General features: G+C 44.3%; 1 protein-coding gene across 3 annotated transcripts in view; it reads left to right on the forward strand.

Moving 5' to 3' along the window:
- The window catches only part of LOC105021679, a 47575-nt gene that overhangs the window by 10934 nt on the left and 9954 nt on the right, over window positions 1–26687 (forward strand). Inside the window, exons 1-14 of one of the 3 annotated variants that reach the window (XM_029125178.2) lie at window positions 1483–1725; window positions 1962–2037; window positions 3044–4467; window positions 4854–10752; window positions 11510–11659; window positions 11778–11816; window positions 14093–14211; window positions 14850–15009; window positions 15391–15530; window positions 18170–18296; window positions 20901–20936; window positions 21674–21825; window positions 22546–22672; window positions 23380–23525. In XM_029125178.2, coding sequence (XP_028981011.2) covers window positions 1987–2037; window positions 3044–4467; window positions 4854–10752; window positions 11510–11659; window positions 11778–11816; window positions 14093–14211; window positions 14850–15009; window positions 15391–15530; window positions 18170–18296; window positions 20901–20936; window positions 21674–21825; window positions 22546–22672; window positions 23380–23525 — 8570 coding nt within the window. In that variant the 5' untranslated portion in view covers window positions 1483–1725; window positions 1962–1986. Of the gene's footprint in view, window positions 1–477; window positions 739–1482; window positions 1726–1961; window positions 2038–3043; window positions 4468–4853; window positions 10753–11509; window positions 11660–11777; window positions 11817–14092; window positions 14212–14849; window positions 15010–15390; window positions 15531–18169; window positions 18297–20900; window positions 20937–21673; window positions 21826–22545; window positions 22673–23379; window positions 23526–26687 lie in introns of those variants that run through there. The other 2 variants (XM_010889488.5, XM_034297090.1) reach the window with 2 other exon arrangements.

Genomic DNA, 26687 nt, shown 5'->3' on the forward strand with positions numbered 1-26687 from the left:
CCAGTGTAACTATGAGTTATTACAATTAAATACAATACCTGTTACAATTTAGCTACACTAATATTTGGACCGCTGAAAAGTGGTACCAAATGGTATCTAAAGGCGTACATGAATTGTTACCCATGCTAGGCCTATGCTATATACCAACAAGCCTTGTTATAACAATGTTGATGCAAAACATGTTTAAATGTTTCATGGAGTTGGAGAGAGGCAGGTTTCACCTGCAATATATAAATAATTAATCAGTGTTGCCCATGGCTGGAGAGGTATCAACTGTGTGTGGTTGTGTGTGGTTGTGTGTGTGTGTTTGTGTCACATTGTTTGTGACATTGCTTGTTTTTTTTTTGTGTGTTTATGTCTGTGTTTGACGAAAGGTATTGCACAACAGATGCTTTACCTGCTGTCACAAGTCTTTCTTTCAGGGGTGTGTGACCTGGGATGGGCAGATTCCACCTGTAGCCTTCAGCACTATTTTGACAAAAACCGCTCAAACGACATGGTTAATGCAGTGTTTTGGAATTCATTCAAATGCTGTCTTAACTCTTGAGAAGGACATTTGGAATATTTTTACATAATCAGGTTTTGGGAAAAAAAAAGTACTGGTGCTTCAGACGGGTTAACATCGCATCAGAGTGCTCAAGGAGGCCAAGGACGAGCTATTCTTTTAAAGGGCTCCGTGCACATTCCACTTGGAAATTCCTGAGAAAACTGGAACAGAATCAACAGCGGGGCGTTATGGTAAGATCTCTCTTACATTAGACTGTTATACTAAATTGGGGTATGGCGTGCGCCTGTCTGAACTTGTGAATTTGTCCAACAAATACATTGGGCGTGTAAAATAAGGCGAAAAAGTGGGGAATGCCACCCTGACATTTTGGTCGGCGCTAAGGGTTTTCACAAGGACTGTACAATGCGTGATAGGCTACGTGTCTTAGATCTAAAGAATGCAAATACACTTTTTTATTTATTTGTCTGGGGCATGTAACAAATACATTGTCTGCTCAACGTGTAGACCCATTCAGACATTTCTATTTTATTTTATTTCTATCAAACTGTACATTACTGGTACTTTTATTCATGTGGCCTGGAAAACTGGCTATGTTCTGTCAATCTATTCAAAATTAGAACAACAAATGTACAAAACAAACAGACAATCGAAATCTGTAAGTTTTCCTGGGACAGCAGGGTATTTGCAGTGTTTCTATATTCCTCAAATGCTTATGGAAAGATAGCAGCCCGCCAACAGTAGCACACATTTTGACTGGCTCATATTCAGGTCCTAGTTTACACATCCAACCGAATTCGGATATGTGTAGGCTACCGCCTACCACTGATAGGTCTTTTAACCAATCACATCACATTGTATGAATAAATAATCTGAATTGGGCTGCCTGAACAAATGCAGCCCAAGCAAATCCAATGCGTCATTTCCCGATGCATGGTGTACGGGATTTTACTATTAAGCTACGTGTGCGCGCGCTCGCTCGTCACGAGAATAATTAACTAACTTCAACACAACCCGCGGGCGGTGCATGTACCTACGATTCCGCTGTCACATCGTCCGTCTCTTGTTCTGTGTGTTCATTGTGTCAGACATGGAAATAATATTACGAAGTCACACTACATAATGAATGTTTTGTGATACTGTTATTTTCGCCGCATAGGCTGTACAGCTGTTTATTCAGGTTTCACAAATTTGGATTGGACAAAAAAGTTTTCCATCTGGTGAGTTGTTCTTCAGACGTGTGAAGCGAGTAGAAGTTGAACGTTCAGGTCTTTTTCCTTTTATTTTCGTCTAGCCTACAAAAAACATTTTATTTAGTTTAGTTTATATATTTACTTATTATTTAGTTTTAATGCTTTCAAATGTAAATTATTTGCATCCGTGCATGTTTATTTGCTACACAAAGCTAATTAGGACTTATTGTAGGATGATTACATTTCTGTTTTATGATCTATAGGTTTAAATGTTTTAAACCCTAAAACATGTTCACAAGCGGCATAAAGACTCTGAATGATATGGTACTTGGCTCTTGGGTGAGTTGAGGGATGGTTAGTTACTGCTGTTGCATGCTTTCATTATGTTGAGAGCTGCACAAATAACCTGCGGAATCACTCACATTTCCTTCCTTTTTCTTATTTGCAACTTGGACTTCATACTTCTACGTCAGCGGTTGACAATTCAGCCGCGGGACGGGTTTTGTCGGAGAGTACGGACCCAAAAATTGACCATAATAATTATAAAAGTTATTGATACAAATTGACCACGACTTTGAGAATAGTGTATTTGAGAATAATTATAATTGTATTACTGCATTAAATTGACGCAGTTGTATAGCCTAATGTATTTTATTTTAGGGGGGAAATAGTTGATAAGATGCCTTGAGTTAAACTCACTTAGTTGAAATTCCAGTTATTTGAGAGTCTTTTCTGAGGTTTCCAACCTCTAACTTGCACTGTATGCAGTAAAGGCATGACTTAAGGCCTGAATGCATTGTGATAACTTGATAATCCAGACTCCTTTACACTGCTTTCTTATCATATTATCCTTATTAAATAATAGCCATTCAGTTGAAAATTTACTCCATACACACACACACACACACACATACACACACACACACACACACACACACATATATATATATAGTGAAGCAATTGTTATATTTTAAAATTATTTTAAACAAACACAAACTGTGTAGATATGATAATTGATAAATTGATAAAATGTCACCTATCATGGCCTCCGTTACTTGGTTTATGGTTGATTTCGGCCCTCTGGGCACGCTTTTTCTCGACAATCCCGCATTAGATTGACGTAACACAACGTAACACAGGCCTATGTAAAGGCTCATGCATGCTTATAACAAGTCATTATATGTAATAACATGCAGACATCAGGTGTTACCTGTTAATGCTTGTGCATGTGCAATGTACGCATGTGTATTGGGACCGGCAGTCTGTATGATGTCTGGAGGTGTGTGTGTGTGTGTCTGTGTGTGTGTAGAGACATGTCTAAGGATTTCTCTGTCTACTAACACAGTCTCAGACTCCCGAGGTGACCAGTCCTGGTGTCCTGGGCCGAATCGGGAGCTGGTTCTCCCCTTGGAGAGAGAGGGGGAACCCCGGCAGTTCCAGTAACGATGCATCTAACTCCCCATCGGACGGCCAGAGCCCCAAGTCAGAGGAACAGGGGGCCAAGGGGGAGCCTGTGAAAAGAGGGGAAAGGCAAGAGGAGGGACAAAATTCCCAGTCTTCCAAGCGGAATCTCTCTAAGGATTTTAAGAAGACAGACGCCCGACAGTCTACCCACAGGGACAGCCTTCCCTCCGCAACCAGCAGCCACAGAGAGCCCAGAGGAGGAGGTCCTGGGGACAAGGAGGAGTGGCTGATTGCCTCTCGAGTAGAGGAGAGGGAGGAGGCTCAGAGACGGAGCAGTGGAGCGTGCCAGAATCCTGCCCCGGAGAGGAATTCCGGCCCTCCAACACGTGTGCTTTCATCTTGCCTTGAAAAGGGAGCGGCCTGTGAGGACTCTGACCGTGGGGAACACACCCAGGCCCTGCTCCGAGCCCCCATCCAGGGAGGCAAGAGGCTGAATGTGTACCTGGAGGAGACCAGTGTGACCCAGATCGGAACTGACGCCCAGACAAAGAACCGGGTTCTCCAAACCACCACCACCCGGGTGAAGACAAACATCCAGGGTGTCTCCAGAGCAAAGTCATACAAGAGTGTTGACCTCTCATCAGAGAACATCAAGAGGACTGAGAAGCACACCCCCGGGGTCAAATGTCATAGCGGTTACGGCGCGCCGGTGGGAGTGCTGCGTAAGTCTCCAACAGAGACACAGAATAGCTCACAGATAATCCCTGAGAAGTCAGTCACAGACAGAGTCACAGACAGAGTCACAGACAGAGTCACAGACACAATGGGGAAAAAGAGGCGCTCCAGGAAGAGCTCCTCTGGAGACGGAGGAACCAGTTCTCAGGAGAACACACCCACCAAACTCCAGCCTGCTTCTACATCATCAGTCTACAACCTACCCACGCCCGGAGATTCCACCCATTTCTCCTCCATTAAAGACAAACAGGCCTCAGGCATATCGCAGAGGGCCAATAGTCCCTCCGTCTGTGGCCGGGGGCAAGACAACCCCCAGCAGGACCAAGACCAGCCAGTACACGCCACCCTGGTGACAGTGGTGGACGGGGAAGGGGACGTGGACTTGTCCAATGACGCCAGCCCGTGCCGGGTCGAGAGGCGCACAGAGAGTGCGGAGTCCAAACGGCGGAGCATGAAAGTGTCCCATGGCGAGGTGAAGTTCTTTGCAAAGAAAGTGGTTGTCGACCCGGAGCAGCCTCTGAGTCCAGTGGAAGATGGTGGACACGTAGCCCCGGGCTTTAGCAATGAAAGAATGGAAACAAGAAAGGATTCAGAGGGAATGGATGAGGGGAATCTGAAACCAGAGCAGAGGTGAGTGGTTTTACCTGAATTACTAAATTTTTACCTGATCAATACAAGTACCTATGGTACTTTGTGATTAAACATTATAGAACTCAAATATGCTATTTAAATACCTAAAATACCAGTTTAGAGCCTGGGGAAAAGATTCTTGAGTCAAATAATGATATTATACCCATAGGGGGAAAGCTATCTTTGAGGTGTATCACAATATCTCCTACGTTTGTTGGCATTCCAACCACTATTTCCACTTCAATTACTATTCTGTGAAAGACTGCGATCACTTTTGTGTGTCAAACTAAATGCAGTGAACTTTACAAGTGAAACATTTTGAAACATTTCGTTCACATCGAGACAGAAAATACTGGTGTATTCAAACTTGCTTTGCTCGTTCACAGACCAACTCATCTGAAGAAAGTGGATGAGGAAACCAATACCCCTCCTCGACCTATTGGGCGGATCGCAGATAGGATCAGCCTGTTCGAGGGGAGGGCAACGGGGGTTTCCAGTCCCGGCAAAACGAATCCGAGGAGCGCAAATGTTTCTCCCGCTCGGAAAGTCACAGAGCGACTAAGGACAGATGTAGAAAGAGAGGCAGAGCTTCCGAATCAGCGGGCAAAGTCATTAGAACGTGAAAGCGTCAGGTCCAGATCGGCCCCTCCTATCCAAAACAAAGTACTGATGCCGGAGCGCATGAAGAACTCGGCGGAGGCTCACAAGATGGGGGACAAAACAACACTGCTCCAACTGACTTCTGGTGGGGCAGGAATTACCAGAGATGCTAAATTTTCTCCTGCTCCTGCTGTGTTAAACATAAAACTGGACATTCAGGATGAACTGGCCAGCGCAGAGAATACTTCTACTCCAACCTCCCTGAATGCAAGGATAACATCCAAACCACAGGCAGATGCCTCCAAAGCAGCCGTCCTTCTGTTTCCTAAGGAAGATGAGACAGACTCCAAAACAAAGGACAAAGAGGCTACTAAAACGGTGGACTTACCAAAGACACCTACCAATATTGACCTAAATATTTCAGCTAAAGGGGGGAGTGATCCAAACTCAACCCCATTGACCCCTCAGGTGTGCTCAACTAATGCTGTCAGTCAACAATCCAAAGCCCCCGGCAGGCAAAACTCCAGATCCAAGAGAAGGAAAAGCAAAGGAGAAGAGTCAGCCAATTTGAGCTGTGACATTAGACAGGACGTGAGACACCCAGAGCAGGAGATCGTCAACAGCAAACAGGAAGAGGCAGGCACAACAAAGATGTCTGCTTCATCTGAACACGGTGTTAAGGCCATTACATCACCAGAAGCTAGTCAATCTGTAAATGTTGATTTAGATTTTAAAAAGAAACTAGTCAGCGAAAAAAGCAAGCAAAAAGTCAGTAAAACTGAAAGTAAACAAGAGAAAAGCACAAGGCAGAAAATGGACACTGCACCTGAGCACGAAGTAATGACGCTCACATCACCAAAATCTAATCAATCTGTAGACATTGAGTCAAATGTAAAAAAACAATCAGTCTGTGAAAACACCCAGCAAACAGCCATTAAATCTGAAAGTAAACCAGAGACACGCACAAAAAAGAAAATGTCCACTGCTTCTGAACATAATGCAAAGAAGGTAACATTGCCACAACCTAGTCAGTCTGTAGATGTTGTCTTTGATGTAAGAAAACAATCAGTTGTTGAAAATAACCTATCTGAAATTAAACAAAAACAGACAGGTATAAAAAAGAAAATGGTGGCTGCTTCTGAGTGGGAGGTAAAGAAGGTAATGCCGCAACAACCTTGTCAATCTGCAGACGGTGAATCTGATGTTAAAAAAACTGTCAAATCAGTCAGTGAAGACAGCCAGCAAACTGCCTGTAAGACGGAAAGTGAACAACAGACAGGCACCAAAAAGAGGTCTGCTGTGTCTGAGCAGGATGTAATAAAAGTCCAATTACCACTATCTATTCAGAATGTAGAGATTAAAACAAAAGTTGAAAAACAGTCAGTCAGCGAGAAAAGCCAGCAAACCCCCCAAAAATCTGAAAGTAAACAAGAGACGGGCACAACCGCTAAAATGGCGGCTGCTTCTCAGGAGGAGGTAAAGAATGTAACATCACAACAGCCTAGACAATCTGTGGACATTGAATCTGATGTTAAAAAACAGTCCGTCAGTGAAGACAGCCAACAAACTGCGTGTAAGACGGAAAGGGAACAAGAGACAGGCACCAAAAAGATGTCTGCTGTGTCTGAGCAGGATGTAATAAAAGTCCAATTACCGCAATCTATTCAACATGTAGATATTAAAACAAAAGTTGAAAAACAGTCAGTCAGTGAGAAAAGCCAGCAAACCCCCCAAACATCTGAAAGTAAACAAGAGATGGTCACAAACACTAAAATGGTGTCTGCTTCTCAGGAGGAGGTAAAGAATGTAACATCACAACAACCTAGACAATCTGTGGACATTGAATCTGATGTTAAAAGACAGTCAGTCAGTGAAGACAGCCAGCAAACTGCCAGTAAGACGGAAAGTGAACAAGAGACAGGCACCAAAAAGATGTCTGCTGTGTCTGAGCAGGATGTAATAAAAGTCAAATTACCGCAATCTATTCAACATGTAGATATTAAAACAAAAGTTGAAAAACAGTCAGTCAGTGAGAAAAGCCAGCAAACCCCCCAAAAATCTGAAAGTAAACAAGAGACGGGCACAAACACTAAAATGGTGGCTGCTTCTCAGGAGAAGGTAAAGAATGTAACATCACAACAACCTAGACAATCTGTGGACATTGAATCTGATGTTAAAACACAGTCAGTCAGTGAAGACAGCCAGCAAATAGCCAGTAAGATGGAAAGTGAACAAGAGACAGGCACCAAAAAGATGTCTGCTGTGTCTGAGCAGGATGTAATAAAAGTCAAATTACCACAATCTATTCAACATGTAGATATTAAAACAAAAGTTGAAAAACAGTCAGTAAGTGAGAAAAGCCAGCAAACCCCGCAAAAATCTGAAAGTAAACAAGAGACGGGCACAAACACTAAAATGGTGTCTGCTTCTCAGGAGGAGGTAAAGAATGTAACATCACAACAACCTAGACAATCTGTGGACATTGAATCTGATGTTAAAAAACTGCCAGTCAGTGAAGACAGCCAGCAAACTGCCAGTGAAAAAGAGAGTAAACGGGATTCAGGGACAAAAAAGAAAATGGCGGCAACTTGTCAGCAGCAGGTAAAGAACATAATGTCACAACAACGTAGTCAATCTGTGGAGGTTGAATTTGATTTTAAAAACGAGTCTGTCCATGAAAACAAACGTCAAACAGTTAGAAAAACTGAAGGTAAACAAAAAGAAACACCTGAACCGGAGATAAAGAGGATCACATTGACACATTCCAGTCAATCTGTAGATTTAAAAAAACAATCACTAATTGAAAACCGCCCACAAATAGCAAGTAAAACTGATAGTGAATTTGAAGAGGCCTATACAAAAGAGAAAATGGCTGCTATATCTGAGCAGAAGATTAAGACCACAACATTGCCACAATGTAGTCAGTCTGTAGAATTGAAAGCAGATATAAAAAAAGAGCCTGTCCATGAAAACAGCTGGCAAACTGCCAGAAAGACTGAATGTAAACAAGAAGAAATACACACTGAAAAGAAAATGGCTGCTGAGTCTGAGCATGAGGCAAAGATGGTCATATCGCCACATTCTCGTCAGTCTGTAGACGTTAAATCAACTGTTAAAAAACATTCTCTGATTGAAAACAGCCTACAAACAGCCAGTAAGAATGAAAGTGAACAAGTAGAGACAGGCATGAAAAAGAAAATGCCTACTGCGCCTGAGCCGGATGTAAAGACAGTCACGTTGCCGGCCTCTGGTCAGTCTGTAGACACTGAATCAGAGTTAAAAAAAGAGTCAGTTGGGGAAAACGTCCAGGAAGCAGTGTGTAAAAAACCAGCTCTCTCAGAGGAGCAGAGAAACGGGGACAATAAAACACAGGGCCCTGTCCTTGGCAACACTGTTGACATTCTACCATCACATGGTTCTAGGCCAGAAAAGACACAGGGAAGCAGCTCTGGGGAGACGTCCATGGTTAAGACAGAACCACATGTTTCCAAGGAGAACAACAAAACAGCCCTGCTTTCACTTATGCCTGAGAAAGAAATACCCCAGGTCCAAGATCTCACTCCTTTGGAGCAGGGCTCATTTGTCCAGCCCAATGAAGTTGACCCATCAAGAAGTCCTGAGGAGAAAACAGCGGAGACAGATAAAGGTGACACAAAGGATTTGCCCTCAGGCAATAGACAAGACACCCCGGAGACAGTCGCTATCAAGTCAAAGGACCCAAAGCTCATTATGACGGCAGTCTCACCCAAATCAGTGTTGGAGCAGTTAGATCCCGCCTCCGCACCGACTTTAACTCCTATCATGCCTCCAGCCTCACTTACTCCGACACAGCATTTTCAGTCGGCCAATCATGTTGCCACTCTGGTCAATGAGACAACAAAGGGAACAGAGAGTGATAGATGTGCGGCCGAGCATCCCACAGAAGGACTGTCTACACACGTGCCTGAACATAAAATCAAATTTTGCCATCAGGACACTCTGTTAAAAAAGCAACAAAGCTGGGACTCAGAGAAGCATGTCACATCATCTGAGGCGAAAACAGATAAATCTAGCCATGACAAACTGACAAATGCAATGAGCGCTGCCTCAGAACTGACCCTTTTAAAGCCAACCACTACAGTGCCAGTAGCAGGGAAGGACACGGAGGCCTCAAAACCTACAGTGGTAGATTCCCCTCAGAGTCCTTTGGAGACCAAAGCCCCAGGACAGACAAGTCAAGGGGAGAAATTACGTCTGAACGCACTAAATGGGAATCTCCCTGGGCCGGAGCCGAAGAGCAGTCAGGGGCTGGATGTTGGGAAGGAGAACTCAACTGTAAAGTGTGTAGTCCCAGAGGAAAACAAATCTGAGGCTATGAAGGAAGTGATCACTCTGCCAAGCCAATCAGAGAGTGGGGACTTGGAAAAAGCAATTACTTTGCCCACTAGAAAGGTGGAGGGTGGAAAAGAGAAAGCAAACAAACAACAGTCATCTACTAGTAGTATGACAGCTGATGAAATGCCAGTGATAATGGTATTAAAGCCTCCACTGATCGGGAATGGTGAACTATGCCCAGTAACACAGCCCCAGAAAACCAATGACAAATCAGCATGGCTCACTAGTCCAGATAAAGCTCAGAAAATACCATCTTCTGCTGAAACCACCAGACATTTCCCAGAGTCTTCCCAGCATCCTGCCCTGGTTAAGCTTCCATTACAGGGGGACAGCGGCGGTGTCTTGCCCCCCCAGCGGGACAGCCCATCCAGCTGGCTGGACGTGGACCAACGCTTCCTTAAGCCAAAGCACCTCCGCCCCCCCGAAACCAAGCTCAGCTCGTCGGTCAGTGACAGCGACCTCTTGGACACGTCTGGAGAACTGGACGACGACTTCATTGAGAACATCAAACGCCTCGGCACGCCTTTCTCACTGCCGCCGCGGAAGAACCACCACTCACATCACCCCAAGCCACCGTTCGCCCTGCCCGCCATTCGGGAGGACCGTTTCGAGAAGCCCTTTGACCCCGAGGAGTTCCAGTTTGGCCTGAGCAAGAAGAGGTTCTCAGTTGATACGACCCAGGGTCTTTTGACTAAGCTCAAGAGCAACGAGGTAAAGGGGGAGCTGAAGCCGGCAAGAGCCAGCCTGATAGACAGGGGCAGCATGCTATTAAAGAGCCTTGACACACACTCCAGGCCACTCTTGGAGAGGGAGAAGACCACAGACGAGGGTGATCGGGAGGAGAAGAAAGAGGAGCAAGTGACGGTGGTGAAATCCCGTCCATCGCGCTTGGAGGGTAGCTGTATTCTCAGTAGCTTGATAAGCTCCACCACACGGGGCAAGAGGCCCGGAGATCAACCCCAGCTGAATGCCACTTCAGATGGGGAGGGATCGCCCACCAAGTCCCCTCGCCTCCAGCCTGGTCCTTCACCGGTTGAAAGGCCATCCCAGACTTCATTCACCTTCTCTCGGGAGCTCAGCCAGGCATCCGCTAAACAGCCCGGCCCTTCACCAGTCTCCCCTGGTGAAGCTAACTTCCAGAAACTCAGGAATGGGCCCGATGCCCAGGGATCTGTGGCCAGTGACTCAGGCCCTCCGCTCCCCTCCTTTAACGACATCAAGCTGCCAGAGTATTTAGAGAAGTACCTTCCCCCACAGGAGCCTGTTGTGAGACTAGAGCTGAGCACAGGGCAGGAACTACTCCTATCAGAGGTCAGTTTTGTACACAGCTCCTAACTCTATGGAGTAGAGCTTGTGTCCCACAGCATTATGTTGAATCTTCACTTTTGAACATGCCAACTGCAGTGTTTCCCAAACCTGTTCTTTGAAAACTACCAGCCAAATTCCCATACTCATTCTATTGCAGTAGTAGCACACCTGGTAGTTTAGTCCAAATGCTACACAAGGAGTTAAACTTTCAGATGTGCAACTATGCTGGCATTTGCAAATACGTGGAAAGGCTATTGGTACTCCCAGGTGGATAGGCTATTGGCATCCCGGGTTTACGGGCGCTGAAGGAGATGTTTGGGCAAACAATGCCACTGAGATGTTTTTATAAGCTGTTCAGTTAACAAAAACATTGAGTGAATTGTATGAAAGACAAACCTCTATACCGTCAATGACAAATAATACGACACTTTGTGTATGGCTGCAACATCGAGCACTGCTTTGGAAATAAGTGTTTTAGTTTATAATTTTTAGCGCTTTCCCTTGGGACTAGATGATATTGTAGTGTATCTTCTACCCAAAATTAAATTGAATCCAGTCCAACATAATCTCATACCGCCGGCTTGCAGTAAAGTAATTGGACAAATGCTAACAATTATATTGTTTTTTCAGTCAGTTTTATACCAGAATATATAATTGCTCCCACATTGCCCCTTTTTTCTGCTGGTTTTGTGATGGTCAGTTGGTTTGTAATTGTTAATTGGTTAATTGATCTGTAATGGTTAATTGGTCACTGTAACAGGTTGTTGGGATGAAGCCACCAGGCGGTGTAGGTGTAAGAGATGTCAGTATCAGGCCTGGACTCCTTCCAAGTCTGTCTCCGATTCCTCCATCCATAACAGCGGAAGTCAAAACGCACCTAGATGGACTGGCTGAAATTCATATTGGACATGTAAGAGTGTTTTGTGTGTGTGTGTGTTTGACAAACAACTCTGGAATCTGGATTTAATAACACTGAGGAAAACAATCTAGTGTTTGGATAATGAACTTGTGCTGAATTTATGTTGCAGAGAGACAGAGTGAATGGATTCCACAGACGCCCAGGAAAGGTAAACGCCTCTTTACACTGGCATTTAGAAAGACCCCAGATGTGTTCTGAATGGCGGCCCGTTCCCTACAGTGAGGGAAAAAAGTATTTGATCCCCTGCTGATCTTGTACATTTGCCCAATGACAAAGAAATGATCAGTCTATACTTTTAATGGTAGGTTTATTTGAACAGTGAGAGACAGAATAACAACAAAAAACTCCAGAAAAAATGTCAAAAATGTTATAAATTGAAATAAGTATTCGACCATGACTTAGTACTTGGTGGCAAAACCCTTGTTGGCAAACACATAGGTCAGACATTTCTTGTAGTTGGCCACCAGGTTTGCACACATCTCAGGAGGGATTTTGTCCCACTCCTCTTTGCAGATCTTCTCCTAGAAAACACCCCCAAAGCATAATGTTTTCACCTCCATGTTTGACGGTGGGGAGGGTGTTCTTGGGGTCATAGGCAGCATTCCTCCTCCTCCAAACAAGGCGAGTTGAGTTGATGCCAGGGAGCTCGATTTTGGTCTCATCTGACCACAACACTTTCACCCAGTTCTCCTCTGAATCATTCAGATGTTCATTGGCAAACTGCAGACAGGCTTTCTTGAGCAGGGGGACCTTGCAGGAGCTGCAGGATTTCAGTCCTTCACGGCATAGTGTGTTACCAATTGTTTTCTTGGTGAATATGGTCCCAGCTGCCTTGAGATAATTGACAATATCCTCCCATGTAGTACTGTGATTCCTCACCATTCTCATGATCATTGCAACTTCACAAGGTGAGATTTTTCATGGACCCCCAGACCGAGGGAGATTGACAGTTATTTTGTGTTTCTTCCATTTGCGAATAATCGCACAAACTATTGTCACCTTCTCACCAAGTGCTTGGCAATGGTCTTGTAGCCCATTCCAGTTTTGTGTAGGTCAACAATCTTGTCCCTGACATCCTTGGACAGCTCTTTGGTCTTGGTCAGAGTTTGGAATCTGATTGATTGCTTCTTTGGACAGGTCTCTAAAATACTCCCTTTAAGAGTGTGCTCTTGATCTCAGCTCGTTACCTGTATAAAAGACACCTGGGAACCAGAAATCTTTCTGATTGAGAGGGGATCAAATACTTATTTCACCCAATAAAATGCAAATCAATTTATAACATTTTTGACAAGCGTTTTTCAGGATTTTTTCACTGTTCAAATAAACCTACCATTAAAATTCTAGACTGATTATTTCTTTGTCAGTGGGCTGGTGCCCAGTGTATTTCTCTGGGAGTTATAGGTAGTAAGGTGTCTTTCATGACACCTCCATTTTGCTTTGAGAATTGTGTGCTTTGCATGGTTTCATGTTGGGCCAAGGCTACAAGAGAAAGAAGCTACACAAACCTACAGCTGGATATGTTTAAGAATAAGATATTCCGTACTGCCAAGAGGCGTTCTGACTGTGTGGTAAAGCGTTGCGTTGAGGAATGTGAGGGGGCGGGGGGGGGCACTTAAACGGGTACTTCATATTCTTCGGGCTCCAATTTTCACTAACTATGTTTGCATGCGAGAGCACTAAAGCTGAATACTTAGCACAGTATTCTCTTACAGAATCTTCACATACATAGTTTTTCAATACTGTCAGAAAAAAAAGGGTTTGTATAGTTATTTAGAGAGTTAATATGTGGGAACCTCAGACAAATTAAGATTTTAAGGATTTTGAAAGCAGGTTTTGCTGTCTGAGTGTTAACTGAGTTGGCTAAATCCGCTTTTAGTTTTTAATCACCACCTTGCTGGAAAGAAGTAAAAAATTATGTTAATGTTCTTGTACCACTCTGGCCATCTGTTATGTTGATCGGAGACCTACTAATGAAGAAATGTAACTGATTATTTCTGGGGGTGGGGGCTGTGATGTGTTTTACTGTATTGTGTTTTGTTCAGGAGTGACTTTGTATTGTCGTTTTTTCATGTGTTGTCATGCAAGACTCATTTGGAGAAAAAGTTATAGGTCTCAAAAGACTCCCTGTCTACATAAGAAAATGAGTGGTGGAAACATCCAAACAAACTCTCGTTGTCGCTCCACAAAGTCAGGGACTTAATGAGTCATCCACTGAGTCATCATGGAAATCATCTGCCTTAGATTCTCTAAGTTCCGCTTTGCGCTTGTGATATTCAGATATACAGATCGCAAAACGTCTGAAAATCACGTGATGTTCTTATGAACACATCACAAAACGTCGGAAAATGAGGCTACAACAGCATGACTTTTTCCTCTTTTGATGTTTAAAATGACCAAATGGCCTCCCTGTTCCTTTTGATTTAGATGGTGTTGTTTGAGCATGGCCAGTTCAGTGGCGAGGCCTACGAAGTCTTCAGAGATGTGGTCGATGCCACGCATCTCCGGCTGTCTCCTGTGATCTCTGTTAAGGTGGTGAGAGGATGGTGAGTCGCACAGCCAGAACCGGCCCTTATTAACTGCTGAGAAAATTATTCGCTTTCTCAAAGTTCAAGCCAGGTCTGGAAATGGGAAGAGCCTGTTTACCTAGAGAAAACACATAGCTTTTTGTGCTCTGTCTTGCATCTGTAGAAATCCTATTTAGATCACATGCAGCATAGAACTTTCTTGGCAGAGAATATTTGGTATGCCCAGCTTAGTCATTCCAGGGGTTAAAATATCATCCTATGACTCATGGCAGGAAATACCATGCGCGGACATGATAACAATTATATTGCCTCTTAATCAGTTATATCTCTTCATTTTTATTCATCGACCACCCAGAGTTACTGTCCTACAGCACGTGTTGAATCGGACATGCACAAACAATGTACAGACAAATTCACAGGAAACCAGTCAGTCCTACCGTTGTTATTGCTTGTCATGCAAAATACGCGGAGCGGAGTTTAGGATTGGATAGTAAGTTGGCCAAACAGGTTCTGGATTCCGGACAGTTGACAGGATGAAGTGAAGTGAAATGAAATAGAGACAAACACTTAATTGGTCTGTCACATTTTTCCAACAAGTCAGTTGTGTTCATACGTTGTGTTTTGTTTATCTGCCCCTATTTGTCTTTTATCTGCAGCTGGTTGCTTTACGAAATGCCTGGGTTCGAGGGGCGTTCCATTGCCCTGGAGGAGGGGCCTATTGAGCTGACCAATGTCTGGGCGAATGAAGGGTCACTAGGTTCACACCCTCAAGTCGACCAACCAATGGTCATCGGCTCTATCCGGCTGGCTGTATGGGTGTGTCTTCTCTCCTACTGAATGTTGCTTAATAGAGATACTATACAGCATTTAGTTCTTACCAAGAGACTTATAATAAGCCATTAAAGGCTAATACACGCTATAATGCATAATGTGTAAGCCGTGAAGTGTCGCGGGCATTGGTTTGGTCCAGTGGTCTGAGCCGGTGACACCTGTGCACATGTACTGCCACCTCACAGGTTTTTGAATTCAGTCCACGGCACTTTCACCAAAAACTCCCTTTCTATCACCCACAGTCTCTGTAAAATTAAGCGTAACAATTCCTGGGGGGAGAAATAGTGTTGCCCGCAATGAAAGCAGTCCTAGTTCTCCCCTCCACACTGTGCTGACTGCTCTGTGTGTTGACTCCCCCTGTTGTAGGACTACAGCCTCCCCCATATCGACCTGTACACTGAGCCGGCGGGCCACGGCCGGCTCTCTGTGTACCACGACGAAACCGTAGAGCTGGGCTCCTTCGGCATCCCCAACGCCACAGCCTCCATCAAAGTCCACTCCGGAGTGTAAGTGTGTTCACGGCTGTTCCGTTTAAACGGAGCTTCAAAATGGGGACCTTTCTCTGGGGTGTGCGTGCTCAGGGAGGGAATTCTCCTTGTCTTCATTAATTCTCCTTGTCTACATAGCATGTGAGAGTCCAATCCGGATTCGGCTTCCTCAGTTTGACCCAGTCCATCCGACCTGAAGAGGTGCTACCACGATTAGCAGTTGGCGGCCTCGCTCACGGACAGAACATCTGTTTTTTTTTTACTGCACCTTTCTGTCTTTGGGGTTTGACCCAGTAACCTTTTGGTTTCTGGTCAGATGCTCTAAACGCCATACTAACTGATGCTTTATCAGTCTCTGGTTGCGTTCTGGTCCACTGCTGTTTGTTTGTGTCTCTTCAGATGTGTGTGTATGTGTGTGTTTAGTGTCCTGATCAGTTGTGGATGTACTCTACAGGTGGACGAATGAAAACAACCCACATTCTCCCCAAGGCACATGTAATGAGATTGCTATCTCATAATGAGATTTCCAGCTAGCTAGGTAGGCAGCAGATGATCAGGTAGAATTTGAAACACACTGCAATGCGACACCACTTGCTTTGGCAGCAAATGGAACTACGGTTTCATGGTTGGAGATAACGGCATTTCATTGTGGACTCTAACAATGTGTCGGCATTGATTGAATTACACCTGGGTCGTATTCATTAGGCACCAAATGCTAAATGTAATATGTGAGAGACTGCCTAGGTAATCAAATTGTTTGTGTTTTTAGATCCAGTGTCTGTTTTAAGCCCTGGGTTTCCACAGTATTTGCTCATTAGCATTTGTTTCCTTTTAGATCATACGATACGGGCGTTTAGATTGACGGATTGTCATTTCTTCAGAGGATGTCAGTAAGCAATTAAATCAGGGTTTGCAAAGGGTCCACAGTTAGGTTTCTGCCTTAGCATTAACATAGTTGATTAGTGCTGTGTTGGTTCCAAGTCCGAAAGACAAAACGTGTAACCGATTGGGTCTCCAGAGAAATGTTGATGGGTTTGTTGTTGTTTGTGCAGTAGGGATTAGTCTTTATTGTAGCTTTCATGTCATGTTGTTGTGCAATGGTGTTTTGTTACAGTATATACTTGAATTGCAGACTGAGGACAGGAAGTGAGAGCGAGGATTAAATGAAAAGAGTGAGAGGCAGAATGAAAGGGAGGGTAGGAGAGAGGGAAAGAGAAACAGAGGAACGAGAGAAAGAAAAGCGAGGAAGAAGGAGTTTGAGAGAGGAGCGGCGGGCCAGAATAAGAGCGAGAGTGTGGACAGTTAATGATTGTTGTCTTCCACACAATGTGTTTATTCATTCTGTGGATTCCTTCTTTCTCTCCATCCTTGTGCCCGCCCTGGAAAGCCCCATATTGGCAGTGGATGATGGAAACTGCCCCGAAAATGTTTTGCGAAACATGTAAATCTTTTTACATGTATCGAATGCCATTGTTTTTCTGACTGCACTCTGAACATTTCATGACTCTGGGCAGAAGGGGGAGGAAGAAAGAGGAGGGGGGAGGAAGATAGAGGAGGGTGGAAAAAGGGAGGTGGGGTAGAGAAAGGGGGGAGAGAGGAGGAAAGGGAGAGTGGGGGATGGAGGGAGGGCGGTGGGAGGGAAAAAGGAACTGCTAAAAGTGGCAAGAGGACAGAGGGTAGAGAAAAGGGGAAATTAAGAGGGAATCTGTCAAATATATATTTTTTCCCATAATTTCTTTTCAGGATCTTACGTGCCCTGCCTCAAAGCGGAAGTATACTGCAGTAAACCATTTCCCACTTCATTGTCAGACTGCTACTAATGGCTGGTTTGCTTTGGCACTTGTGATCAAAGCGTTTGGTATTAAAAGCAACTTGAGTGTTCTCACGTTTTTCTGTGCTACACTGTCCTACAATCTCTTTCTAAAATGTAAACTCGTTGCTGAACACTGGCGTTTGTGCGAGAGCGGTTGATCTCCGTGTCGAGCATGCGGCGTCCACTCAGGTTGGCCTGCGGTTCGAGTCAGCCGTGGCTCTGAACTCTTTAGTCTGTGTTTCCTTAGCAACTCCCCTGTGTTGCCATTTCTGACTCATCCATGGAAATTCTGGGTAGCACATGTGGAGTATTTCTGTCCTCACCCAGGGTTAGCTGGCGTCGGACAGCTTGTCGGAAAAATACTGTCTCCAGGCCCTGCTTAGAGAATCGGCTTCAGCTTTGAATCTAACACTGGTGTTTTATTGTACACTTGAGAAGTGTCAGTAGCACAAGGTTTCACTCCTCAGTTTAGGCATATTGTGAATTAATATTGTTCTCTAATCTCAGTTGCGCTGTGGACCGGTTCAAAGTTGAGATTTGGAACTTGACATGAATCATTTATTGATGTTTGTATGTTGTTAGTCCCTGATGACCCCCCTGACCCTCAGCAGCCCGGGGACGGCAGAATCGGACGACAGACGGGGATCTGTTTCATTCTTTAGAATTCCCGCGGAGGGAAATCTCGTCCACAAACGCTGTTATGCAGCATGCGGCACATTGACACGATACGTTCGCTCTGCGGTCTGAAGATCGGCCGTCTGCAGAACCGACTGAACCACAGGGCGAGAACGGGTCCGTTGGGGGGCATATAATGTTAAGTGACTCCTGTTCCTCCCCAACGCAGGTGGTTGGTGTTCAGCGAGCCGGGGTTCCAGGGCCTCCTGGCAGTGTTGGAGGAGGGGGAGTACCCCTGTCCCGAGACCTGGGGATTCCCCACACCTTTCATTGGATCCCTCAGACCCCTGAAAATGGTGAGTGATCCACACGGACTCCCCTGCTGGTCCAGGAGATCCTGAACTTACAGCAGGAAGGACAGTGAACCATCAACAAGGCTTGTGTACTTATTTAACTTTTGGGCTAGATAAAATGTTTCTTTCTTTCTAAATCATTACTATTTTTATTATTTTTACCCTTATTCTTTCTGGTCGCAAGAGTTTTATTCCCTTTTCAAGCATTTGCAAACGTTTAGCTAATCTTTCCTGAAGCAGAGAAACAGAACATGCAAATGATCAACCAAGTAGTATGAATCAAGCTTTTTTATAATCCCTGGGTTCCACCCCCTCACTGCCCCAGCAGGTTATATCAGCCGCTAGTCATATTGCAGGCAATCTGTTGATCGTTTAATAATAGCAGTCAGTTAACTTCTCCTGTCAAAAGTCTTTATCGTCAGTTTCTTGTGAATCTCCGTTTTCATAAAAAGCACCAAACACAGCCAACACCTCACCCAGGCTTGATGTTTCAGAAGTCCACCAAGGGCCCTTTCCTTCACACTGTTTTGCTACTGGTTGCTGTTTCTCTGATTACCTAGGTGTTGGCTTGTGTGTTCAACTGAGTAATCACTCTGGAAGGTGGCCGATACACACCCCCCTTTCACAGAGGTAGTGACCCATTTGACACAAATAGTACTGTCCCATAGCCAAACTCCCGTTTGGCAAATGTTTCAGACCCCCCTAGAAAGACACTATATAGATAGATTTAAGTGTTCGCCCTTTTTGCTCCGAGGCCATTTCAGAGCATCTCGGCTGCTCCCATGATCTCCAGTAATTTCAGGCTGAATTATAGCAGCTTAACACACAGGACTGTTCTTGAACAGACACAGAAAGTGTTATACAAGGGTTTATTCTGCCCATTACATTGAAAATATCTGTTGAAAGGTTTTAAATTCTGCTTGCATGCAGACAAGGTTGCTGTTGATGTCATTGCTCTGTCTGCTGAACTTGCTCTTTCATTTTAGAAAATTCATTCTGAAAGCTTTAAAAATAGCTAGGTTATTTCTTTTATCCACTGCCTGTCTATGTGATAAAGCATCATATGACAGATTTTCTTCAGTTATTCAATTGTGTAAATTTGCCTGAAGGTGCAGTATGTGCATTCGCACATTATAATTACCATGGGATTACCATGGGTTCTCTGCAAATACCTGTGACTGTCTTGAGTTAAGCGGTTGGTCGACACGCCTATTCTGACAGGAACTACTGAGCAATTGTCAGTTGTTCTGGCTACATTTGCCGTCTGTCCTATACCAGCGTTTGAGTGTTGTGCTTAACTAGATATTAACGGCAGTCAATTCAGAAAACCTGTTGGAGAACCCCTAAAACGAACCATTTCAAAGATTCCTCAAAGAACCATTTTGAAGAACCTTTTCTTATATTTTCTTTTAGCAGGTAGGTAGTTCATATGGTTTAAAAAATAAAAAAGTATAAATTGTTTTTCACAATATTTGTTAAAATCTTCCTTGAAGATCATATAGGGTTTCTCCCACAGTTTCAAAGTTTGCGATTCTCCAGTAACTTTTTAGAGAGCACAAAGGTTGGGGGCACAAAACATCAATATCTTTTCTTTTTGAGATAATTCAGAAGTCAAAACATCTATTCACTTTTCTTCAGTAACTGAATTGGAATTTCGGTTCACTTGCAGTGATTTCCCCGTGGAACCCAGAGCAGTGCTTGTCTATAGTAGTGGGCTTCACGCTCAATACTTCTCCCATCTTTTCCACTGCATCGCCTTTGTTAACCAAAACATTATAATAGATGAATGGTTACATAAAAAGCAAACTGGAAAGACAAGAGAAACTTAGGATACAATTCTAATTTACCTTTTCAATGTGCACACACACCAAACCAACATAACGTATTTTACGTCTGTGAACATTAAACATCTGATTTTAAATTTAGAATCAGCAGCGGTCACTGTCAAGCAAATGTTTTGTGCATAAAGCCTCGGCACAAACGTCGCAATTTCCTCTGTGTTTCGGAAAAGCTGGTTCTGCCCGTCAATACTTGTCTGGGGCTACAACAAACATGTGTACTGTGACTCGTCAGTACTTGCCCAGGGCTACAACAAAACGTGAACTTCTCACTGGAGCTGGGACGTCCACTTCTAAACCCCTCCACGTTAACACCTTGTACGACAGTGAACTTCACCACCTTCACGTAGATGCAGTCATTGAGGCCCTGATTGTATGTCGAGCACGCCTGATTGAACTCTCTGCATTCTAAGCGGAACATTATGATTCGTTGGAGATTGGGGTCGGGTGTGTTGGCAGGGGTCGGGGGTGCCAAAGTGTGTCTCCAATCAGGACCTCCGGGGGCGGGACAGGCTGTGCAAAGGTTGGTATGGAATTACTGATGGGTCCACTCATTCCGTATCCCGGAGGCTAGTCCGGTGCTTGCCGCGGTGCCTTTCTCACCATCTCTCATTCCTTCTATCCGCGCCCCTGCAGCTCGGCAGATTGTCATGCCATGTTTGCGAATGGCAGAATTTGCATATGCCAACACTTCCACTCTGACGCTGTTTGGTTTTAATTAGTGGAACGTTCAGGGGCTGTGAGTGATTATCTCTTTTGTGCATTGCAGGGTGGCTTCAAGGTGGAGAATCCTAATGAAGTCAAGGTATGCCATTATGTCCTGCTTCACTGTTGCCCTTGTGTTTTTCTTTTTTCTGTTTTTTATTAGAACCCTAATTAGCTGTTGATAAATGAGCCTCTAGACTTCCTGGGTACTCAACAGTGCTGTCCACAATTATTGGCACCCCTGGAAATGATCAGTAGGTTAAAAATGGTTGTTGTGGCTTCTCAGCTTGGACTAAGACACAGTATATGACACAAATGTAACCCTGTGGTTGTGGTTAAGATTAGCGAAGAAAACATTTATTTTTAGTCAAGGAAAACATTCTTCTCAAAAGCTTGTAGGCAACCCCTGGAAAATCTTAAGGACCAAATTCAATAGAAGTGTCATCCTGTGATTGAGACAGTTAGCTAATTGAAGGAATATTGCATTTAACGTTGTATGTGATTAGCTGCTTGGATTCTGTACTATATCATGTAGGCTGACTCAGACTACACTGTGTTTAATCAAAGAGTGTTTGTTTACATAATCAAACCTGGGAAACACAGCTCCATTTATAGCCACACCTCTCAGTATTTTCATTAGCAAAATTGAAGCGACGCCAAATACTACAGTCAGCAAGGTCAGTCCCTGGGAATGATTCGTTTGCTCCCATTGAGGCCAACTTTGATTCGCTGTCATGCCAGGATCATGCCACACCCTCTGTGTACCATAGGTCTTCCTAGAGAAAAACATCTGAAACACACCTACTGACCTTTGATCTTTCAACCTTGTCTCCCCAGGCTGTGGTGTATGAACAGCCTGGCTTTGAGGGACCCTCCCTGGAAATCGACGGCGACGTCTTCCGTTTTGGGGGTGAAGCAGATGACGAGGCGTCAAACGTGGATTCCATTGGACTGAAGTCTGTGGGCTCTGTGAAGGTTCTTGGAGGATTGTAAGTTCACGTCTCAAAACATAAAAATGTATTCATGTAAAGGAATACTTTATTGCTGGTTGCTTATGAGTACATATGACGTAATAAATAGTATCGGTGTAGTACCAGACCATGGTCTAATTAACCAATAAGACACGGTGGGTGTGGCATATCGCCAATGAAGTGCCGTGACTAAAGGCTTTTCTGAGGTGGGGCGCACTGCCGATTAACAACGCAATTAGAACAATAAAAAGTGTATTTTCTTCAGACCTATGGTGAATGGTCTCATATACTACAGCTGTCAGCCAATCAACAGCCAATTCAACACTACTGTTGTTTGCTCCTTGGGGTTTAAGGCCGGGTGTCTCTGTAAAGCACTTGTGACAACTGCTGTTGTAAAAAGGGCTTTATAATTAAATTTGATTGAACATCCAGGTCCCAACCTACCCAGCTGACAATTAAGCAACAAGGCACTAAAGTGTGTGGTATAATATACCATGTCTGAGAACTGTTCCTTGACACTAAGCTGTTTGCCCAGCGTCTCACAGATGCCCTGAGCCTTGGTACATTGCCATCACATTGGCCATCACAAACCCTGAATATCCCTTATTGCATTCTGAGCAGAATGAAGTTGTGTTTCGTCATTCCCGTTATACAATCTCACGTACCACAGCTATCAGCAAATCGGCCTTCAGAGTTCAAACCACCCAGTTTATAATCCCCTTTTATCACCCAACCCAGCTGGGTGGGTTATGACCAACCAGGGTTTGAAGGTCAACAGTATGTCCTGGAGGAAGGAGAGTACCTGGACTGGAGGGACTGGGGAGGAGGGGCTGACCAGCTGCTCTCCATGCGACCTGTGCTGGCTGTAAGTATCACACTGTGACCTTTGCTGGCTGTAAATATCACACTGTGACCTGTGCTGGCTGTAAGTATCACACTGTGACCTTTGCTGGCTGTAAGTATCACACTGTGACCTTTGCTGGCTGTAAATATCACACTGTGACCTGTGCTGGCTGTAAGTATCACACTGTGACCTGTGCTGGCTGTAAGTATCACACTGTGACCTGTGCTGGCTGTAAGTATCACACTGTGACCTGAAACTGAATGGTGGAACGTGCTCTGGCAGGAAATTATTAATAACGGTTTCCTCTTGGAAAGTTCCTGCTGGATGTTCGCCAAGCCCTACACAAACACACCTGATTCAGCCAATCAGTGTCAAACTAATCAGGTGGGTTAGCTCAGGGCCAGACCGGAAGCTACCAGGAGGCCAGATTTGTTGGAAGAGAAAGGTTGAGCATCTCTGATGTGGGATGTATGGAGTGTTGATGCTGTATTTGGTGGGTGAAATCAAGTCATGATAGCATGTTGTTAGTTATGGAACACCCACACCTGGTTAGTTTGTTGTACAATGCCAGAACAGGCTTTCCCATTCAGGTCAGTGCGATACGCCTGATGAGTCCGACCACAAGTTTACCACCAGCTGCTGTGTCCTGAGGGGTTTTGAACTTTACAGTAATTTCACTTCTGCGCTAAAGGCTGGGAATAATATTCGTTTCATTTTCCAAACTGCAGGATTTCATGTCACCTCACCTTAAGATGTTCAGCGACAGAGACTTCGGGGCGCTGGGCGCCAACATCGATCTCCTAGAACCTATTGTCGACTTGGAGGGCACGGGCTATGGAACGAAGACGCAGTCCATTGATGTCGTAAGCGGAGTGTAAGTCTAAGATCTCCCCTTTGATGTGCATCGTTGAGAGCTACCCGTCTGCTTTCAACAGCCCGACCCTGGCACTTTGTAGGTCTGAGGGAATGTATGGCGTCTTCATACAGACGTCTGGAAGCATTCATGAAAATGACCGTTGAACAACAGAAGGGCTTGTGGCTTTGTATTTCCTTGGCCAAGTCATTTGTGCCTTGTCGGAAAATGACTGGTTGAAAAGGGAATGCCAGTGCTGTTCTCTGCTATTCAGATGTGAATGTAATGAGAGTCTATCCTCAGAGTCTAATACTAAAGCAGGATGAACAACCGGAGGGCCATTTCATCATAACAGCCATAACAGATAATGAGATAAAACGTCATTTTAAAAGTTGGCGAACAGACGGACTGTTTGTGTCTTTCATGGAGCTGAGATTTTCTTTAATGATAAGTAGCTTCTAGCAGATGCATTTTTATGCAAGATTTTGCTTCAATCTGCTAATCTGTGTGATTGATATTGGAACAATTAGTGGCAACAACACTAAAACCATAGTAGAAGAAGTTTAAAGGATAAAAACTAAACAACTGGTGTACTTTCTTATAAAATGACCGTTCATTTAATTGCATTTGTGTGTTCTTTACATATTTTTCGCCGTATCAGCAAGCTCCAATCTTTCATGATTTTCAATGGGTCACACCATCTGAAGAACCTAACCACACACTGGGAATTAATGTAGGAGTCACAAGGCTTTCCAGTTGAACTATAATCAATGTTTCCTGTGGCTTGGCTGACTTCATATTCTTTAAAAATCAAACGTACAGAGTTGGAGATATTTGTGTTCTAATAAACAGAAGCGACCACAGTTTTCTGCTAGTCGTGAAGTAATGTACGAACAATGCAGCTTTTTAAAGCACATTTGAGCTCAGTTATATGTACATTCTGTGAGATGACGTTGAAAAACCACTGCAGGCATTGGAGTGAAATGCATGACTTCTGCGAGACACAGGGAACCTGCACGACTGTGATTCATGCTGCTACAATCATCACAGCGACCGGACCCACGAACCGTGGAAGTTTAGCCATCAGCTTCAAGCGTTCAGCCCTGCCTAGCAGCTTCAGATTTTGACACCTTAAATGTAGAGCTGCATGCCATGTCTTCTTGCCATCGGCGAGGCTCCGAGTCAACCCAAACGCTGGGCTGATTTCCGAAACGAACCAAGAGTGGAGGCGCGGTTGTGTAGCTCTCTGTTGTTTTCCTCAGTCAGGTGTCACGTCGCGGTTGTCGAAACGGCGTCCGCACATCCTCTGTGAGTGCGTCTACTGGCGTTGCTCTCGTCTGCTAAATCAGCTCTCGTACCTTGGTATCGTCCTCGTGACCAATTCTCCGGCATTATGAGTAAGCGTGGCTGAGACGTGGCGGTCTGGTGTATTATTGGTGTATCGCGACAGTTTAGCACACAGTGTCATGTAGCATGTGCAGACATATACGCCAAACCACCGCTGAGGTCAAATCAGAGGTCAAATGGGGGGGCTGCTCGTATTTCTTCTGTTTCACATGTATGAGGAATCTGTATGGGTGTGTAGTTGTGAAATGGAAATTTGTTTTGTGCATATTCAAACTCCCCCACTCAGACACTTTTCTGAAAGCGGAGTGAGTCATGGGTATGCTGTTCCTCACAGTTTCACCACTAATGTGGTACTGCGGTACATCGTTGATTCTCACTTTTCTTGTTTCCGAGCTATGTCTGACGGGTTCGTTCATGTGCGTTTGGTACTGTTGACTTCCTCCTCTACAGCTTAGTTCAGTGGGGCGCATTATAGGACATATTTTTAAAACAGGAAATAACACAACAAGTGTTGACATCAGGTAGATCTAATCTGTTCACTCGATTTTGGAACCTAACGAACATGACCGCGGTACTTTGACTTTCTGTCTGAAGAGTGGCTCCGGTTTTCTGGCTCGGCACGTTGAGGCAGGGCAAACCGCCTCTGGGAACGTTCACTTCAATCCCCTTTTCCTTGTGTCGCTCCGTCAGTTGGGAGCTGGGTGGGGCTGGAGCAAAGCAGAGCAGTAGTCCTGAAATTAGTCAGGCAGTCAGAGTATGGTGGATGGCAACATAGCCCCCAATTTCAGTTGCAGCAATGTGGTCATGTACTGGGATTTGCTGAGCTTAATGGTTCCACGTCAAGGGCTAACCAGGTGGATTGGTGGCGATTTATTTTTGGAGTTTTGCAATTATCAGTGTCTAGTTTGACTTGTTTTGTGCTGAGGCTTTATTTTAGCTAGGTTTTGTTCATAGACTGCTCCTACCGCATCTGTGTGACAAATCCTAAATCAGACCTTGCGATGGGGAATGAAAATCCTTATTAAAACATTTGATGTCCCATTGATGTTATACGGTTTACATTCTGAACAGGTTGTGTATTGTATTTTTTAACATTTTAGTCATTTTGCTGATGCCCTTAGCCCGAGCAACTTAGAACTGAGTTCATACATTTCCGACCTGGTCCCCCGTGGGAATCGAACCCACAAACCAGCCAGTGTTGTGCTCTACCAGCTGAGTTACATGTACAGCGGAAGAACATAAATATATATGAAATTTAAATATTTAAAACGTAGCTACAGTGCATTGCTGCTATTTGACGTCCGTTGCCCTGTTCAGTGGAGCCCTTGTCCTGGCATTTTGGAGGCACATCTCTGGTCCTTTCCTTGTCGTCTTTTAGCACTTATAACTATTATATTGTACTACATGGCCATGCTCATTTCACGCTGCTGTTCAGGACAATTTTCACTGATCTCTGGGATTTGGTGAGTTGACTCAGCCCATGTGACTTGTCTTTGGTCTTCAACACGCGGGCACACTCTTGACTGTCTACTGTTTCACAGACACACACACACACACACACACACAAATGCTCAGACACAGCCATCAAAGAAACGGATCAAAGAAAATATGAAATAAATGTGTGAGTAGGAGCATAGCACACTGCTATCAGTGCACTCTGAACAGTCTACTGAACTGTCAGTGTTAACATTCAATATTACCCTCGATTTTGGTTGCTTTACTTACACATTTTTTGTGTTAGAGTGAGTTTTCAGGTGTTTTCCATCAAATCAAATGTATTGCATACAAGAAGATGCAAGGACATTCATTATAATTTCTCATGTTTATTGAGGTGCA

Source organism: Esox lucius, chromosome 14 (genome assembly GCF_011004845.1).
Source record: "Esox lucius isolate fEsoLuc1 chromosome 14, fEsoLuc1.pri, whole genome shotgun sequence".
Taxonomy (NCBI): Eukaryota; Metazoa; Chordata; class Actinopteri; order Esociformes; family Esocidae; genus Esox; species Esox lucius.